General features: G+C 37.1%; 1 protein-coding gene across 1 annotated transcript in view; it reads right to left on the bottom strand.

The window, feature by feature from the left end:
* Nucleotides 1-4,731: 4,731 nt before the first annotated feature.
* The window catches only part of metap2a (methionyl aminopeptidase 2a), a 28,314-nt gene continuing 12,064 nt past the window's right edge, over nt 4,732-20,981 (bottom strand). Inside the window, exons 4-11 of the mRNA XM_039761256.1 lie at nt 18,985-19,087; nt 18,743-18,904; nt 13,937-14,118; nt 13,762-13,856; nt 10,470-10,566; nt 8,904-9,007; nt 6,074-6,189; nt 4,732-5,285 (exon numbers count right to left, since the gene is read on the bottom strand). Coding sequence (XP_039617190.1) covers nt 5,033-5,285; nt 6,074-6,189; nt 8,904-9,007; nt 10,470-10,566; nt 13,762-13,856; nt 13,937-14,118; nt 18,743-18,904; nt 18,985-19,087 — 1,112 coding nt within the window. The 3' untranslated portion in view covers nt 4,732-5,032. The remainder of the gene's footprint in view (nt 5,286-6,073; nt 6,190-8,903; nt 9,008-10,469; nt 10,567-13,761; nt 13,857-13,936; nt 14,119-18,742; nt 18,905-18,984; nt 19,088-20,981) is intronic.

Below are 20,981 nucleotides of genomic sequence, written 5' to 3'. Positions count from 1 at the left end.
ACATACAATGGCATGTAAATGAGAAGCAAGTCTAAGAGCAAACTGAAACTGAACCATTGGTTGAATCAAGTGACAGTGATGACAAAGTGAATCGCTCATCAGACATCAAGACACTGCATGACCAAACCACCATGAAACACCAGGCGACATCAGCTGCACAATGCTGAAGCGGGATGCAGAATCTAAATGGCACAAAGGCAAAATGATTGCAATCAAGTGGAAAGACAAGAAAGACTTTTTAACATCGTTCAAAATGCAGCAACTGTTAATATTCATCTCATTAGAAATGTGGAATTCCACAAGCCTTGTGCTGCGGTAGCCTACAATAAGACTACGGGGGGCATTTCCATCTTATAGACTGGGAACTGACTGACAGTCTACCCTCTCATTCACAAATAAGATAAAAGGGCACAAAGAGCACATTTGTACCAGCCCTGTTGTGACATCTGGCTGTGCATTATTGATGGTTTCCTAGTATATCACAAGACAGACGTGTTCCAGATGTGCAGGAGTACAGCGCTGAACACTAGACATACAATTCTTATGTGTTGTTCACAGGTTTCTGTTACACGTAATAACATTTTTTCATATTGAAAACATTTCTCCTTTCTGGCTCATTTTTCCAGGAGTAAACATAACGGTAAGGAAGTTAAAAGCAGTGGATGAGTTGGCAAAATTCAGTATGGTGTTCTTCACGATAAATGAAAAATAGATGCAAACTGTGCTGGAAGGCAAATAAAGACCAACCACCCTACAGCACAAAATATATCAAGTAGCATTGGACGTGAGCTGTAAAAAGAGAGTTTCACTCAGCCAACAATATAGATGGGCCTTACACAAGACCCGAGCTTTGCTCAGGCTGTAAAAGTGTCGCACATTACTCATGCAAAGATGTAGACACGTCTCCTTCCAGCCTCATAAAGATGTCTTGTAAGAAACATATCTTGTCATTGGAGTGAAGTCGAGGTCAATCTGTCTTCAGGCAGTGAAACCAAAAGTGATTCTGGTGACACTTGCATCACTCACACATGAGCAGTGTGCTGTTCACATTAATATTTTTTATATTATACTTTCTACACTTCTGAATTTGCACTTTTAGTGTTTTGCACACAGTAGGATGAGATTTAAATTAAAAAAAAAAAAAGTTTTCAAGCCAAAAAATACTAGAGTGTTGTACCGTGTTAGCCATTATGGATGTAGTGAGAAGTCGAGCTAAATGAGCCCTTTTATTGGCTAACTAGAAAGATTACAATATGCAAGCTTTTGAGGCAACTCAGGCCCCTTCTTCAGGCGAGATGTAAACTTGATTGATTGCATGTTGCCTGAAGAAGGGGCCTGAGTTGCCTCAAAAGCTTGCATATTGTAATCTTTCTAGTTAGCCAATAAAAGGGCTCATTTAGCTCGACTTCTCACTAAACCCAAAAAATGCAGCGCTTTTTGCATTTTTTTTTTTTGAGAAAAGTTGTAATGCTAAGGAGGTTAATAAACTAAGAGCCTAGGGAGTAAGCTATGAACAAGTTCAAGCCGGACGAGTGTCTCCAAGTGATGCTGGTGTATGAAATAGCAAGAATGGTGGTCAGGAATTGTTAGTTTAGGTAAAAAAGTGTGGCACAAGTTTTGTGAAAATGAGTGATAAAGGTGTTTACAGAGGTATGTGAAACTTTACAATTAAGTGAGGCTGAAATGCAAATGATGCAATAAAAGAACCATAAAACAGGAAGATGAATGGTGGGAAAGACGATGGGTAAAGGGGCAGAACACATGGACGAAGATAGCAAAAGTGTAGATATAAATGCTAATAAAGATGTGAATGGGGTACCTGCAGTCAAGCAAAATCTTTGATCTAAGGAGAGTGGAAAATGAAAGGCTGACATTTATCAGAAATGCATTTGTGCTTAGAGGTACTGCAGTTTGCGCAGGAAGCCAAATGCGGATAGGGAATGGGTCAGGCCATGGTGATCAGAGCAAAAAACAAGAAAAAAAATCTTTTCAATGAGCTCCCGCTGCCAATTCTAAGCAGGGTGCAGAGTTCCACCGAGAGCATTAAGGGGAGTGGACTGGTGTGAAGGTGATTAGCTATGCTGTTAAGGGAAATCAAAAGTAAGACGGGTGAGTGGACTTTAAGTCAGAAAAGTGACTGAATGAAGCTGTGGAGTGATCTGTGAGAAAGATGTATAGAATATAGCCAAGTGGGACGTTAACAGATACAAACAGGATGGAGTGGCAAAGAACATGAAGGAGAGGGTCTAAAACACAAGGGAAAGCAGGGAGAAATTTTGGGACCACCTAGCTAAAGCAGATGAACTCAAATAAGCCCCATTAGTCCTGTTTGCTTTAGTTGGGCATAAAGCTCACTATCAACATTTGTTTAGTTTAAAAACAAAATCTCACACAATTTGAATATATTATAAAGTTCAAAGTTTTACTTTCCAAGAAAACAACTGTTTCAAATTATTTTCCTATAGCGTAGCATTTGTCCAAAGGAGGTGTTTCAAACAGAATATTGACTCCATAAACTCAGTTGTTAATGCAACTTGGCAACTTCATTGGGCAAACTGAAACTCAAGTTGCCAGCACTATAAAGACAAATCTCAATTTCTCTTCCACCAATAATGCAAAAAACAAAGCAAGCACTGACAAATATCTAGCATGCATGATGTCTTTCTAGTCTAAACTCCACACATATTCTGTCTCTTATTAAAGGGGAAAATATTAAAATGGTATTTAGGACAGTGCGATGCACTGAATGTGTGCTCCTAAATCTCGAGATTTCAACTACTATGTAAAGTTTGCAGTCACCCTCCAAATTAATAAATACACAATATAAAATCCTGAACATGCTAAAATACTATTAAATGGCATTAGAGACAAAAAAAAAAACATGGAGTCCACTCTTAGTATATAATTATAAATACAAAGCAAATTTCTTTTGTTGGCACAGAATGAAATCTTACTACTTGAACATTTTTGGGTTAACAAATGACAGAAAAACAAGTCTTTCTAAAAGGTGAGAAAAGGAGTTCTTTTCATTCCCAAGATGAAGTAACAGTATATAATTTAGCTTAGCAGCCTTTTGTCTAGTATTACGCAGCTGCTCCTTAGTTATTTTCCATTTAGGTTTCTAGGTATACATACACTTCACGCTTTAGTTCTTAGCACTTAATACAGGTTGAGTATCCCCTAATCCGAAACTCCAAACTCTGAAACTTTGAGCTCAGACATGACAACAATGGTCCCACTACTTTTGTTTGTTAGCACTGAGTGAATGCAATCAATATATAGCTTGCTTATTCTGAGCGAGTTGTGGGTTGTCCTCCACGAATTGCCATGAAGCTAGAACATACGATTGACGACAGAGGATGGCATCTCCCATGATCCAGAAAATACCACAAAAGCACCTTACTAAATCAACTATCAAGTGGAGTACCCGTGTTATTTTAGAAGAATTAAATGAATAGGACTAGCAAGCTTCATTGGGCTGAATGGCCTATTCTCATCTAGATTGTTCTAACGTTAATTTTTATTGTTCACAAAAGCAGCTTCATTCTTGCTAGGTGTCCTTATTGCAGTACAATAAAGTTCAATAAAATGCTATTACATTAGGAAAACTGGATGCTGCTGCAAATTGACGACTTATGTTGGCAAAAACATTTATGTATGTGCACCGAAACCATACAAAAACTGAATGTAGCGTCTCATTGGCCTGTTAATGGCTTCCGGCACAGTGGGCATGATGGAGTGAAGGCTAATTGAAATATTCTTGAACTGCCCTGCAGTTCCCCGAGTAGTGACAAAGGGTAGCATGTATAAACTTATGCAAAAACCAAATAGCTTCATTAGTGAAAATGCAAGGAACTGGCCCTCTTGAAAGGGAAGTAAAATACAGTGTGTACATTATGTTTGTCATTTTGGAGGTTTAATGTTTATCGTGTGAAATGTCCGAGTGAAATGAATTACCACATGTGTGACTTGTTATTTAGCTGGCTGCCTGCATTTCCCTACTTGATCAAGGGTGTCCCCCAAGATACCTCATTACGCATATGAAAATATATCAAAATCAGAAAATATCTAAAATCTGAAATAATTCTGGACTGAGGCATTTCGGATTAGAGATTCTCACCCTTTCCTATGCATTTTCTAAGAACAAGTTATTTTAGTCAAAGTTCTTTTTAAGTTGCAATTAAGCAAACCTCCATGTAATTACAAAAAGCTAAAACTGCCCAAGGCATTTAAAATTATATGGGTCATGGTTTTCTTTATTAAAGTATGTATAATATTATAGGATTGTTTAAAATACTAAAGCCCACCATAAATGCCTAATCTAATGTTTAGATGAGAACATTTTATAAGCAGTATCTATAGCATCTTCAAAATGTGGAAATATTAGGTAGAAATGCCATGCAAAATAATAAGAAATGAGTAATCATGACCATCAACATGGTAAGTGACTCCATTACACAAGCTTAGCTGCTCATTCACCACCACTGCTGTACAACCTTTAATAAAGGACAGATACTTAATAGTTTAGACAGATTTTTATTTCTTTCTTTTTTTATATATATATTTTTTGCAAAACTGGGAGGTTGGGGTTGTGAGGGGTATTAAATCAATATGTGACTCTACACTGGCACCCACTTTAATCAGCATTATTTTAAAAACCCTGGAGGTAGGAGGAATACAAACACTGTATGTGTTGGCCAAATGCAAGTTTTAAAAAAAGTATCTCTTCTCTTAATTGATGCTGATGCTGCATTTAAAGCAGAATATGCAGACCCAATACAAATGTTTATTGCAGTGGTAGTAATCCTCAGAACAGATGAGTGTTATTTTCATTTGACTGACAGAGAAAAAAAAAAAAAAAAAGTGGGTGGTAAAATTATACTTGTTCTGAATTACTTTCCACACACCAAAACCTTGGCAGATATTTTATAGTCTACTGCTTACAGAGATAATGAGCTATACGTGAACAGGAGAATGCTGCTTTCTGCCAAAGCAATCAGAAAAAAAGCTTTCCAAGATGAAAAAGAAGTGCTTAATAATCATCTCCCCGGCTCACAACCTCCTTGCAAGTGGGGCGCAGCAGAATAGTGTGCTCAAACTGTGCTGTGTAGGAACCTTTAATGTCGCAGAGTGGAGGATAGGGATCCACAATGCCCAAATCACATAGATTTTTCAAAGCCATTAGATATTTGCTTTCTCCTAAGCGGTCCAGCCATCTGCGGCAAAAGGCCAAAGTGCCAAAGTTTTCATTTATGACATTAAGGAGGTGCTTAGCTCTTGGGAGTCTGAAAAAGAAGAGGAAAGACACTTGTGAAAAAGAAAATCTTTCAAGCAACTTTTTTTTATATAAAAATCAAACTTTAGATCATTTTTCAAAAATAAAGACTTGGAAAATTAGTTGCAGATATATTTAATTTAACAAAATCTACAAGGTTTAATAATAGTAATGTGCACTGACTCTGGTACAATGTGACAAATGTTTCTAATCATAAAGCATGCTGTTAAATGCATCCTGTATTATTTTTCTACTAACACAAAGAACCTAGGCTCAAATAATAAACTGCAACTGTTTATGTTAATAAACTGATTGACATTGCAATCAAAGAAAATTAAACTCTTTTGCCTTTGCCCAAAAAGCTGACACGACACATACATGTACCACTGTACCTCTGTTACATTTGATGTCAAACGCAATTGCTGAAATATAAAGTAAACCTGACTTGTGGAGATGGCTTGTGGTACGTACCATCCTTTGTTCGATAAGGACAGCAAGTTAAAATTATATAAAATTACTGTATATAAAAGCCAACTCCACAAAAGCAGAATCTTGGCGATTTAAGCCAAGATGATCTTTCTACTTTTTCATTCCACTGAATTGTCATAATGTACCCATAGGCTCAGTGCTTCAATCACTCCCCACTTCTGGTTAAAGAACTGTAATTCAAATATATTTTTCATGTGATAGTTTAAGACTATAAAGGTTAACAGTTATTTAAATATACAATTCGATTTATTTAACCACTGCCAAACAGGATTTTTAGGTATCAAGTATCAATATTTGAATTCCACTAACCTTATGGGCACATGGCCAACATCAAAATTTTTCATATAGTGAGAGCATTCCATGTCATCATGAACTACACCCTTTCCTGTGCTTCCAAAGGTCTCAATAGCATATACCTCTCCCTCCTGAAAAAGGAATGAAGAAAAAAAAAAACTATTTATACTACAGACATAATTGACACATGGTATTTAGAGATAGTACAACTACAAAGACAAAGTATTCAAATGGATACATGATGCCCATAACATAACTTATACAGGGTCACCATTTACTAAAGCCAAATTTGGTAGCAGACAACTCCAGACATAGGTATGAAACTGCTGGGAAACATATACATACACACACACACTATATGGACAAAAGTATTGGGGCATCTGACCATCACACCAACAGAGACTTTAATGACACTGCGTTCAAATACATATGGAGTTGGTCATCCCTTTGCAGCGATAACAGTTTCCACTCTTCTAGGAAGGCTTTCCACAAGATTTTGGAGTGTTTCTTAGAGAATTTGTGCCCATTCATTCTGTAGAGCATTTATGAGGTCAGGCACTGATGTTGGATAAGGAGGCCTGGCTCACAATCTCTGCTCAAGACTCTGGGCGGGGCACACCAAACTCCAACCACATCTTTATGGACCTTACTTTGTGCACTGGGGAACAGTCATGTTGAAGTAGGAAAGGGCCTTCCACAAACTGTTTCCACAAAGTTTGAAGCATAGCATTGTCCAAAATGTCTTGGTATGCTGAAGCAGTAAGAATGCCTTTCACTGGAAGTAATGGGCTTAGCCCAAACCCTGAAAAACAGTCCTACACCATTATCCCTCCAAACTTCACAGCTGGCACAATGCAGTCAGGCAGGTATCGTTCTCCTGACATCCACCAAACCAAGACTCGCCCATCTGACTGCCAAACAGAAAAGCGTGATTTGTCACTCCATAGAACAGGTTTCCACCACTCCATATGACGCCTGGCATTGGACTTGGTGATGTGAGGTTTGCATGCAGCTGCTGAGCCACGGAAATCCATTCCATGATGTTCCCGGCACAGTTTTTGTGCATACATTAATGTCTGTGGAAGTTTGGAACTCTTCAGCCATGGAATCAGCAGAGAACTGGTGACTTTTACGCACCATGCACCTTTGGAGACACTGACCCCACTCTGTGACTTTACATGGTCTTCCGGTTTGTGGCCGACTTGCTGTTGTTCCTAACCACTTCCACTTTCCAATAATACCATTTACAGCTGACCGTGGAATATCCAAGTAGGGATGACATTTCACTAACTATCTTATTGCAAAGATGGCATCCTATCATAGTACCATGCTTGAAGTCACAAGCTCTTCAGAATGACCCATTTTGTTTCACAAATGTTTATAAATGGAGACTGCATGGCTAGGTGCTTGATTTTATACACCTGTGGCAATGGGTCCGACTGAAACATCTGAATTCAGTAATTAAAAAGTGTCTCCCAATACTTTTCTCCATATAACACCACATGCATTGGGATCGATTTCCCCAATAATTCAAAACTTGATTCACACATAAATCTATACAGCTTTAATAATCAATTTTTTTTTTCACTTATTTATGCTTCTAGCTAAACATTCCAAGCAGTCAGGTTTATGCAACAAAACAGGATACACAATCATGTAAACTGCTTAGATTTTAATGGTACTAGCTTATTACTTTAAGCTATGCAAATAAATTCTATGAAAACATTACGAAAAACCAAACTTGTTAATTTCAGGGAGGAGGTAAAACGGGCACCGTGTGGCAGTGAAGACTTACAAGACAGCTGGGCAAATACAGCAGAAGTAGTAAGGGTGACAGCAAGAAGGAAGGGTGCTTGGCGTGACATCTGGACAGAGGAAGGAGTAAAAGGAAAACTGGTGGTGGAATGGGGAAGTACAGGAGAGTATACAGAGGAAATCCTTTCTTTAGTCGATATTAATTGGAAGGCTAACTAGATCACTTAGATAGCTGGAGTTTTGCAGTAGCTTGCGCGTTTGATTGAGCGTGCAGGATGATCGGTGCCTTAGAAGAAAGGAGAACTCAGACTGGCCGCCCTGTATGTCAATCAAGTGGCAAATGCCATAGGGAGGATATATGATAGACTAACATTTAAAAAAAAAATTTTTAGAATGCAACGCAATCTACCCGCACTACCTTTCCAGTTGTGTCCAGTTTTAGTTCACATTTTATATAAAGATTTAATTTACTATAACGAAGAGTGGAGAGACAAATTGCTAGTCTCATTCCAGAACCAGATAGAACATGCTATGATAAAACAATCAGTTTATTCTTTACAGCAGTCGCAAATAAAGGTAAAAAAGACAATACTAAACAGGTTTTAAAAATTGAGATAAGTTATGCCACACATATCTTCCGCAATTAAACCTGGGTGCATGCTGCACAAGCTTTTTTTGCAAGCTTATTTTATCCTCATATGGTCTTTAATGTAGTTTTTCTTGTAACTGTACTTGGAAACCCAATTTGAAAATATGTACTTTTTGTATGAACCATAATTCTGCTCTTAAATGTAATTCTCTGCTGTAGGTTAAGGTTTTTAATATCTGCTTACTTCAAGGTAAAATAACCAATCATCATGTCTACATTGATAAATATGGATATACCCAAGAAAATGCATACAGTAGTACTGTCTACCTCTCCTATGATTTAAATTATACTCTAACAATAATAGCCTTAAACTGTTAGGCTCTTTATATGACCAATTACTTCTACAGAAGAACATAAAAATGAATTACATAAAAATAGAACTAAAAAAAAAAAAAGTTGCTGCACACTGAAATATGAATAGATAAGATGCAAGATTATTACCTCCATTCTTGTTGCTTCTCCACCTTTGACAATGGGAACAGTTTTACCAGCATGTATCCTGTACTGTCCAATTGAATGACCATTCAAATTACGAATTGGCTTAACTAGAACATAAACACAAATAATTAGGAAACAAAGTCAACAAATAAGCATGAACAACTGGTTAAAGATGCTTAATAATAATGCCCTAAACCAACTGCTTTTGTTAACCAATTATCAATGTATCGGAAATACATACAAAATTGTTTAAAAGAGTGAACTTCTATAATGGTTTTAGTTGCATAGAAAATTTTGAAACATGAACAATAAACAGGACCTTTAGAATTACATTCATGAGTTTTTGCCAATTTCTGAAAAACAATCTAAGCAGATTGTAAAGACAAATTGATTTTTCTAATTTGAAATGAGAGGCGAGATTGCTTTCCTGCAAAGTGATAACAGTTGAATTGGGATTCTTCCAGTTGGGCAAAGCAAATCTCTTTATACTGTTAACTAAAATGACCAAGGAAACCAATTAACTCAAAAGGAAACAAATCCCAACCAAGAGAAATGAAACAAAAGATTAATTAAAATAACATTAGTTAAGGTTTAAAAAAAAAAAAAAAAATATCGAATTTAAAAAACAATAACCTTTTTGCATTTTTGGGTGATGCTTCTTAAACATGCATGGCAGACTGTATATAACATTTTAAGAATTTTCTTGTTTTGCCCGAGACGGGAGCAAGTTAATTTTAGGGTGTATGGCGAAAAACGCAAAACTGCTGCTAAAATTAGATTACAGTAGGAAGAGCTAAAGAGTACCCATATTCCATAAGCATGATTCTATAATAAATATGTCCTGAAAATAAGTTACAGAAAAAGATTAAAAAAAACAGCAAAAATGAAAAGAAAAAAAAAAATCATATGGCATAAACGCAAGTTAACAATTTAACTATTTTCAGATGACAAGCTTGACATGATAAATGTAAAAGGGCAAGTTGAATTAAAAATAAAAAATATATATACTTCAAAAATTAACACAAAATTAACATAATAATTAAAACAATTTTGCTTGAAATTATATTAGAAACAATGGTTCAGATTTTCTTTGGTAACTTTTCTCAAAGATGCCAAAAGCTCAAACCTAGTGCATTTTTGCTGTTATCCTTTTCAGTTTGTGTCATATTTTGCACAACTTTCAAAAGCTTCTTTCCTTCACATAAAACACAAGTTCAGTCCCAGGACATGTTTTCATCGGTGAATTTTCCCTGATCATGTTCAACAGACTTCTTTTCACGTGCAAAGCATCTACAGAAACATTTACATACATATTTCCCTGAATGCAAACAGACCTTAGACTTCTTAATTTTTAAATTCAGTAACTTATTAGGCAAAAATTAGGAAATGAGCAAAACTCTTGATTACTAGCTTAATAGGGTTTATACTGTACTATTCCTGAGAGGCAGCTAATAAGCAATATTATAAAAGTACCCATCGACAGTTGTACCAATATGCAAATAAGAGGGGAATCAATTTGTTCAACAGCACAGTCAAGTTATTTTAATAGAACCAAGTTTTGATACTCACCTTGGTAAGTTTTCCCATCTATATCAACTTCATATGATTCCATAACTTCCTGTATTGCTTCACCAACATCACAAAGACGGACATCAATGCCAGCACACTACAATTAAAAAGTAGTATTAAATTTAATAACTGGTTTTGTTTCTGTTATTAAGTAAATATGAAATAATAAAAAATTAAATATTTTTCCACATGAAAACAATTAATGTCAAACTACAGCAATAGTCACATGCAGTACGTGTGTGTAAAGTTTTTCCTGGTCTCACCGCATTTTTCACTTTCTCATTTCTGCTTTTCCTTTAGTATATACTTTGACCTTGCTTATTATATGCATCAGGGCAAAGCTACATTTACACATTTGTATGCCTGGACCAACCCAGTCTGAAATTTGGCCTACCCAATTTAAAATATTATTATGTAGCTGGTTTTATTTAAACATTACTGCCACTGTTGTGAGAATTCTGACAGTCTTTGGAGGATAACTTTGAAATCTGCCAATATAGGGACCTTATTGCTTTAACCATTTTATGTCCACCCCTTCATTAAGATAATTTATGAAGATAATTAGATGTGTGAAAGTTTGTGGAAAAAGTCAAACAGTTGAAGAAGATTAATTTTAAGAAAACTTCATGGTCTCTTTTGAAAAATGTTGCCAGATAGACATGAATCCTACCAACACAATCAACACAATCCAGAGAAATATCAGTTAAGAAAGTATTACTCCTAAGCTCATCTGTCTGTTTTGGGCAAGCAACCAACTTAACCAAAGTATTTTTTTAATTAGAATATTCAACATAGTTTTAAAACTATCAATTGCATTGTGTACCTAGTTTGGGTGCCATTTTCTACATATATATTTTTTCTGGCAATAAACACTGTTAGGCCAACTGCATTCTTCACCCTAAACAATTAATCTCATTAAAGTGTGATGGAGCAGTACCATCAGTGTCGAAAGGGAAACAAAATTCATGTACGCAAATTTCTTGGATAATTGGAAAAAGGCTCTGGTTTATATCTACCAGATACACGTAGCTACCACTACCACCCCAAAAATCCCCCTTCCAATCTTCATAAATTTCAAATGGCAGAAGTCGAATGAGGTTTCCAAAATGGTTTGTTTTGAGGAAGCTTTATGTTTTGAAAGTAGGGATGCACAATAACTGATTAATATTTGTATGAGCAGGTAACAGGTTAAAATAACTTTACTGGCATCAGACTGTTGACTAAATTTGATTTGATTTTTTTACCATTTATTTTGAAAAATACTGTCTGCTAAATAAATGATTATAATACAAAGAAAATACCTAAAGACCACCACAAAGCACTGTTTAATAAACTTGTTCCATTTTCAAAACAAAGTATCACAATTCTTTAGTTTATTTACTGTGAAAAAGAGACATGGGGATATAAGGTCTTCTGGCCCATAGGGAAAAAAAGAAAAAAAATGATTACATTTACTTTGTTTAAACAATTTCGAAAACCAAAACTGTCCATTTTTCTTATGAATATTGCTCTCTGTTTGCATCACTTTTTGTGAGTCAATCACATTCATTAAAGCCACTGTTTTCACTCTTAAGCAATAATAACTCATGATTTACTAAGAAGAAATGAAATAAAATATTTCAACAAACAACAAATACAATACAAGCACGCATTCAAGCACCAAAAGCGTTTATCCTATGCTCAAATAACATATACTTATTTTTAAAATAAAAATCCAAACATAATCCAGCAGCCCTGGTAAAAGCCAAAATGCAGGCCTTCAGAAATTAATATAATGCTATGTACGCATGCTATTCAGCAGGTGCAGCGATTTCCATCAGAAGCACCAATCCCAAGGAACAAAAAACCACTAAAATACTGGAACAACTGGAGTCTTTTTCCTACTATTTGCAAAGTAGCATGCAAGTTCCTGTCAGCCCCATGTACTAGTGTGAACCCTAGTGTGAATCATTCAGTGCGGCCTCTAATGTGATCAATGAAAACAAAAACGGAATTTACTGCAACAGCTCTTGATAATTAAGAAAAATAGAATAAAAAACATCCAGGAAAAAGTTGTTTATTTCTTTATCGTTGTACACTTTTCTTTTTTTTTATTTTCATTCTTTCAGTTGTAGTTAGATGTACTCCATCAAAAAGAAAGAAAAAACTATTATATCGTATTTAATACTGAAACCTGTAAAACTAATGATCACATAGTCAGCTAAATGTAGCTGAGCAGAAGCCATTTATTGTAATGATTGTAAATCTGCAAAAGTTGTTATTCTTAAGTGGTATTGTTTATTCCATTGTCATTTTATCCTTTTCCAATTTTAATTTTTTCAAATATTGTTGAAATTATCCCATCACAAAGACAAAATTGTTATTTATATAATCAATAGGTAACCAAATGTGGCAGATGTCATTTGTTTTTAATGATTGAAAATGGAATGCAAATTTTTATACAATTAAACGTTACATCCAGAAATATCAAGTGTCATTATTCTCTGTTTCTAATAAATGTGTATACTGGCATTGGGAGGGAAGTATATGAATAAGGATATTGGCACTGGCCCAGAATTCCCATATTGGTGCATCCCTATTTGAAAGCCTAGTATAAACAATCATTTGTTGTTTGCCCTTTAATAATATGCACATAACCAGAGGGGGTTCCTATTATAACCAGTAACAAATGACAACACAGTCAGATGGTCAACGTAATGACAGATAAAAACATGGCATAATTCAAGCTGACATACACAGCATACCCTTACCCCCAAAAAAACAACAAATTTATTTCTACTTTTTTCTTTGCTTTACTGCTACTGTACTTGTCTTTACAGTAATGTTTTCACATTGGATACAATGTCCTCTACTTTCAGATCCTTTGGTACTGTATGTTTTCTTGATAAAGACCAAATTGTTCAAGTAGCACTAAACACTTGCTGGCCAACTGTTCAATAATGGGCTTGTTCTTAGTCTGCAATCCAATACCTTTAGTATTCAATTTTTCCAGAACAAACATACAAGGCACCAAACAAAACTAATCCAAACAAAGAGTATTTTTATATAAACAAAAGGAAAAAGAAAACAATCAATGCTTCAACTGTGGTCTTATCTACATGACACAGGCTGAAGCCAGTTGATGACCATGACATTCCCACTAGCACAGTTTCTCTATGTTACCTAGGAAGCAAACAGCTGTGACATTTTAAATGAGGTTCCAAGATAAAGGGAATATAAGTAATCAGGATTAACCTGCTTTCATCATTTTTCTAGTGGTAGTGGAAAAGCAACTAATGAGAAGCAGATATACCTTAATTCCTGTGTTTGTGGCATCTTTCACAGCTTCAAGGAGCTTATCATACTTTGAATTAAATGTGACGGTGAATGCACAATCAATGATTCGTCCTGTAGAAAAATAACAGCTAAATATTAAAATATGACATTTCAAGTACAGTTTACAAATTATGATTGATCCCTACACTGACCATTAATGTGTGTCCCAAAGTCAATTTTACAGACATCATCATACTGCAGCACAGTTGTGTCTCCTGCATTAGGTGTATAGTGAGCGGCACAGTTGTTTAATGAGCAGCCTGTAGGGAATGCCAAGCCAGCATTTAAACCATTTTCTTTGATCAGTTTTCTTGAACAGTCTTCAAGCTTTTCACTGGAAAAAAAGAAAAGGATGCTTGACTATAGAAAATAATTGAATATAAGTTACATTTTTTTAAAAGTGTATACAGTCTTGCTGCTGTTCACATGGTCTGTCTCTTTTAATCTACATCACTTTAATGGTGAGGAAATCTTTTTAAATGATAATCACATGATAACCTCTTGTTCTACTCTGTTAGCTTTTAATAATACATTAATTCTTTCTATATTAAAGCAGCTATTTTAGCACTTGTAGCTAGTTTACACAAAATATCTTGCTTTGCTTTCCTTATATTCGATATGCATTATCAATGTCTAACCATTTCTTAAAATGGTCACTCCTCAACCGCCCTCCCCCCTAAATACTCCAAACCACATTAAAGAAGGTTAAACAATTAAACAATTAAGCACTACCATTACTGAATACTTTTTCATGAAAAAAGCAAAGTACCATAATGTGATGAATATTTGCCTGATTAGGTCTGGTCAAAACAACACCAAAAAAAAAAAAAAGTCCTGTTCCAAAGTTTGAACCACTGTTTATTAAAGGTGTGATCAAAATTTAACATCTTATTATAGAAATAAACATCACAACAGGACAATTCAGTAATAAGTCTGGAAGAAAGCTGTTCATTGTTTCTTTTAATGACTCCTCGGCAAAATGCCTTGGAGAGAGCATTCTTCAAAAACAGTCTGTTACAGCATGGTCAGAATGGTCACTGAAACTAAGGATAGAGGTTCATTTTATAAACTGTTGAATTTACATACAGGGTCAATTAATGCATACATTTTAATCTGGTTGGTTCATTGGTTTACACCCAAATGATTTATATAAAATAAAAGTGTTATTATATTATAGTCTTATACCTTTTGATATGAGACACCACCCTTGAAATTTCTGTGCATATAACAATTGTCCATTCTAGTTTGTAGGACATCTGCTGATTTCTTAGTCATCCTTCAGTACATTTTGTATATTACAGCAACCTCTCTTCTGGTACATTATTTACTTGACCATCTCAGTATTTTCCTTAAACCAAATCTTGTATTTCAGTGTACATTATGTTGTTCACGTAACCTTCATTTGCTTTCCCACATTTATTAACCCTTTATGCTATTTCTTTGAGATGAATGCTATATTACCCTAAGATTATTCTTCCATACAAGACAATACTGGCAAATATTGTTTAATGCACATGTATTCAGTTATTTCCAATACTATTTAGCTCTAAACCCTAAAACAACCTCTGAATGCCACGTTCTTTGACTGCAGCACTGACAATACCATTTTAACTAAATCGGAGGATTTAAAATGTCCATCACTATTAATCAAAACAAATCAAATCCTTTGTCATTGTAGCAATGGGACATTGTACAACAGAATTTTAGGTGCAATTTTCCAGTCGCAGGGAAAAAAAAAAACAATTACTCAAGTTAAAACTAAAATAAAAAAGGAATAAAATAAGTACCAAAATAGTCCATAACAGCAAAACAATGTTTTCCACTCATACATATGTCATATTGCACTTGTCCCTTATCCAATGTTAACTTAGAGCTGTAATTGTAAACACGAGAGTGTATTGTGTTGTAAACATGAAGGTGCACTAGGTCAGATTGACCACTTAGCAGCATTCAGCATGGTGATAGCTGAAGGAAAGAAACGGTTTCTCAGTCTATTTGTCTTAGTCTTTATGGATCTGAAACGTCTGCCTGAAGGAAGGTGTTCAAACAATGCATGCCCTGGGTGAGATGGGTCCTGAAGAATTTTGACATTCCTGAGACAACAGGAACTATATAGTTCTTCTAGTGAGGGGAGAGGACAGCTGACTATCCGCTGGGGAGACCTTAATGACCCTGTGGAGAAACAGTAGGCCAGAATGCTCTCTACTGTGCAGCGATAAAAGGACACCAGCAGTTTTTCAGGGATGTTGTAGATTCTCTTTTAGGCCTTCTTCACTGCCTCAGCAGTGTGTGTTCCCCAGGTCAAATCCTCCCTAATGGTGACTCCCAAGAAGCGGAAGTCTGAGACCCTCTCCACACAGTCCCCGTTGATGATAAGTGGCTGAATGTTGTCTGTCTTCTTCCTTAAGTCCAAGATGAGCTCATTGGTCTTGGCTATATTTAGGAGCAAGTTGTTATTCCTACACCACGTTGTCAGCCGCTCCACCTCATCTCTGTAGGCAAACTTATTCCCCCCAGAGATGAACCCTACTACCGTGGTTTTGTCAGCGAACTTAACAATGGTGTTACTGTGGTGGGCAGGAATGCAATCATGGGTGTAGAGGGTATAGAGCAGGGGGCTCAGCACACATCCCTGTGGGGAGCCAGTGCTGAGGCTGATGGGTGTGGAGAAGTAGGGGCCCACTCTAACCCTCTAAGTGCGATCACTCAGGAAGTCCTTGAGCCAAACACAGGTGGAGTGTAGAAGTCCTATGTCTGACGGTTTGGTCACCAGTCTGTGGGGTAAGATGGTATTAAAGGCAGAGCTGAAGTCTATGAAAAGCAGCCGTGTGCAACTCCCCTGATGCTCCAGATGAGACAGAACAGCATGGAGAACAGTGGCCACAGCATCCTCTGTAGACCTGTTTGCTCTGTAGGCAAACTGGTACAGATCAAGCAAGGGAGGAATGAATGACATGATGTGGTTCCCAATGAGCTTCTCGAAGTACTTCATAACCACAGGGGACAGTGCAACTGGCCTGTAGTCATTAAGACTGGTGATGGTCTCTTTCTTGGCCACAAGCACTATTACAAAGGATTTCAGGCAGGATGGCACGGTGGACTGAGACAGAGACTGGTTGAATATCATTGTGAAGACCCAAGCCAGTTGGTCTGCACAGTCTTTCAGCACACGTCTCGAGATGCCGTCAGATCCAGCTGCCTTCTATGGGTTGACAGCCCACAGCGTGCGTCTCACCTCGTGCTCCTCCACTGTGAAGATAGGGCTGTTGCTGGTATCTGGATGGGGTCTGGCTATCTCTGGTGTATCCACTTCAAACCGGGCAAAGTAGTGGTTCAGTTCCTCAGCCAGTAATAAATCACCTCCCACAGCTCCAGGACTGGTCCTGTAGTTGGTCATATGCTGGACACCCATCCACACTTGCCTGCCGTTGTTGCTATCTAGGTGTTCCTCGATATTCCTTTTATAGTCCGACTTGGCCTCTCCGATGCCCCTCTTTATGCTGGCACAGGCTGTGCTGTAGAGGGCCTTGTCATCAGACCTGAAGGCAGTGTTTCTCTCTTTCAGCAGCCTCTGGACTTCCCTGGTCATCCAGGGCATCCGACTGGGGTAGACCCAGATACTTTTATCCACTGTGACATGTCTGTGCAGTTCTTAATATAACACAGTATGCTGTCACTAAACACTTCAAGGTCTGGGTGTTCAAAGATGTCCCAGTTAGTCCTACTGAAACAGTCCTGTAGCTGCTGAGAAGCTCCATCTGGCCAAGTTTTAACTGTCCTTGTGCTGTTAGGGGCAGTTTTCCTAAGTATAATGTATGCCGGAATTAAAGAGTGACACGAGGTCAGAGTGGTGCAGGTGTGGCAGCACTGTAGCCCTGTTAAATGTTTGTGTAGACTTTATCTAATGTGTTAGCTCCTCTGGTGACACACTTGACGTGCTGATGGAATTTAGGGAGCACAGGTTTTAAATCCACATGGTTAAAGTCCCCACCAACGATATACACAGCATCAGGGCGCTTGGTCCGCTGACTGCTAATACTGCTGTGTAAAAGTTTAAATAGCCGAGTTTACCGGTGCTATGTAAACAGTGGTACTCAAGACCACAGTAAACTCTCTAGGGAGATATATGGGTCTGCATCTAACAAGTCACATACTCTAGGTTAGGGGAGCCGTGACTGTCTACAGTCACTGTATTTGTACACCAGTTATTTACGTACACACACAGTCCCCCCCCTGCTCTGCTCTTACCGGAGTCACTGGTCCTGTCTTGGCGCTGTGCAGTATAGCCTGTTAGCTGGATAGCAGAGTCCGGGATCAATGAGTGAAGCCAGGATTCCCGTAATCAACAGAACGCAACTGTTCTTTACGATGTTATTTGTTGCCACCTGTAGCCTCAGTTCATCGATTTTGTTGACGAGAGATCTGGCATTGGTGAGAAAAACGCTAGAGAGCGTTGAATTAACAGGCTGCCTACATAACCTTGCTAACGTGTCAGCCCTGCGGCCTCGCTTTTGTTAGATGATAATCCATGGAGAGCCGGGACTCCTCCCTATGTTTGCCAGAATGTCATGGGAGCGGAGAAACTCTGATGAAACACTCCCCTCGCTGCACACTCCAATCTTGAGAAATTTCTGTCGGCTGTAGATGTCAGCTTGACAAGATGTAGGTAAAACAAGTAGTAATACTAGCACACACATGCACACTAAACACTGAAAAAAAGAGCACCGAGCCGCTGCGTCCATGCACACCGCCACAGTAAAACCGAATTGTACTTCAAAACTCTGCTGATATTATCTGGAGAAAGTATGCAATTAGGACTCACAAGCATTGCTGCATTGATTTCTCTTCATTTGTTGCCAAAGCGAATACCAATGCAAAACTTGTACTTTAGTTTCTGAATGGTAATCTTTTTTGAACGGTTTCAAATAGTTTGTAAAAAATAAATACATAAATCTTACCAGATTTCAATCATTGTTAGCCCAGGCTTAAGCCAGCTCATAACATACTTTCGTACTTGTCTATGAGCCTCTGCTGCTTGTCTGAAATCATTCCAAATCTCTTCACTCGCCTTATCCAAAGCTTTTTTTTCTTCATTTGTCATTCTCCAAGCAGCTGTTCGTCTACAAGGCAACAAACTTTATAATTTTCAGGCAAAAACAAGTATTACTTTTCTCATTTAAATAAACTATGATAAACATACCCATCTTGTGTTGCAGGATATTCACATTCTTGACCCTTTGTGAAAACTCCACTGGGATAAAGCTCACAAATAGGAATTGAGGGTGGATCAGTCTGAAGCTTAGCTGTCAAAAAAGGACAAGAAAGTTAAGATTAGTCACATAGTTAAATAATAAAATGTTAAGCATATGTAAAACTGTATAATATCAATAAACTGATATTTTCAAATGTGTGCATGCATACTAAGGTTACATATGACAAACAGCAAGGAATGGTTACTTAAATAACTGTTACATTTAATATTACTGGCCAGAGTTGATGTTAAATGGTAATTTCTTTTCATACTTTAAGACACAATGAATGTAGGTGAATGCCTATGCCTAGGTAATAATCACTGGAATATTTTTTCTAAACTTGTCAGTGAGAGATGCATTATAATAGCTAGCAGTTGCCATTTTCTACTTATCATACGACAAACACTCAATGAAGTTTACTCAAGATTGTGTATGAAGATCGATTTTTTTCTTCTGTCTACTTTGATGGAAGCATGTTGTGAAGTGGTAGGTAAACTGTCAATGGCAAGCAGACTCACCTTGCTTACTAACAACAAAACTACCAAGTCAAAAACTACAGAATGATGAGTCTAGTGGAAGTGAAGCTTTCTATTGCATTTGAAATCTTCATATTTTCACTTGGGTGGCGCGGTGGTAGCGCTGCTGCCTCGCAGTTAGGAGACCCGGGTTCGCTTCCCCGGTCCTCCCTGCGTGGAGTTTGCATGTTCTCCCCGTGTCTGCGTGGGTGTCCTCCAAGCACTCCGGTTTCCTCCCACAGTTCAAAGACATGCTGGTTAGGTGGATTGGCGATTCTAAATTGGCCCTAGTGTGTGCTTGGTGTGTTTGTGTGTGTCCTGCGGTGGGTTGGCACCCTGCCCAGGATTGGTTCCTGCCTTGTGCCCTGTGTTGGCTGGGATTGGCTCCAGCAGACCCCCGTGACCCTGTATTCGGATTCAGCGGGTTAGAAAATGGATGGATGGATATTTTCACTTGTTAATGTGTAGGAATCTGGTACTTCAGAAAAAAAAAAATCCATGTGCTTTAGTGATTTTTAAGTGTGATTTCTGCCCATTACAGGTAGATATCTCTCTACAGAGAAGTGAATGGTGCATGCAAAGGCAGAATTGTCTGGTCAGTGTCTTGCAACTTAAGGTATACAGGCAAATTAAGAGAACTGAATATTGTGCCTACATACTGTATGAAGGTTTATTTAGAAAAATATCACAGTAATGCTGCTCTCAGCAGTCTGGACATACAATGTGTGTTCTGGATAAAATTAACAACAGAATTGTAAACAGCATGTTTTATGAAGGACCCTGTAAAACTTAACTGCATTAACAAATCTATTTTCATTACCAGAAATTATTTAAGGTGATAACACATTCTGAGATCAGAATAGATTTCTAAGGCTCATTTTATATTACACTTTTTAATTGGATTTAAGGTTTACTTGATATAGCTCACAACTTTTACCTTGGTTTAAGACTAGAAATTTTCAAGAGTATGTTGAAAATGTTGTACAACTTTAATAAGCACTTCAATGTTTTATAGTGATACATTAGTTTTCCTAATCTTATCTGCTTTTACTCTTGCATTTTATTTTAAAACAATTTAGGGATTTAAGCTATTATTTCTAATAAACATGCAGGTGGGGCAAAATGGTAAAATTGATGCTTCACGTTAGTAGTTTTTCCTTCTACCCGTGTCTTTTCTCCTTGTTAACTGGCACTACTTGCATACAGAAAAATTAAATGCAAGTACATTTCAAGAATAAACTCAAAAACTGAAAGTTTTGGAAATGACACAAAATTCTTTTAAAAAAAGCATAAAATATAGTATGACATTAAAAATAAGTGAGTTACTTAAACAAGGAATTTCATCAAAAACATTAAGTCAGGGAATATGAAAATGTCTGGGAGATAATCTAGCAGCCATAGGCAGACTAGCAACCAAGTCTGGGCACTCC

Source organism: Polypterus senegalus, chromosome 8 (genome assembly GCF_016835505.1).
Source record: "Polypterus senegalus isolate Bchr_013 chromosome 8, ASM1683550v1, whole genome shotgun sequence".
Taxonomy (NCBI): domain Eukaryota; kingdom Metazoa; phylum Chordata; class Cladistia; order Polypteriformes; family Polypteridae; genus Polypterus; species Polypterus senegalus.
This window is presented reverse-complemented; position numbering and strand designations above follow the sequence as displayed.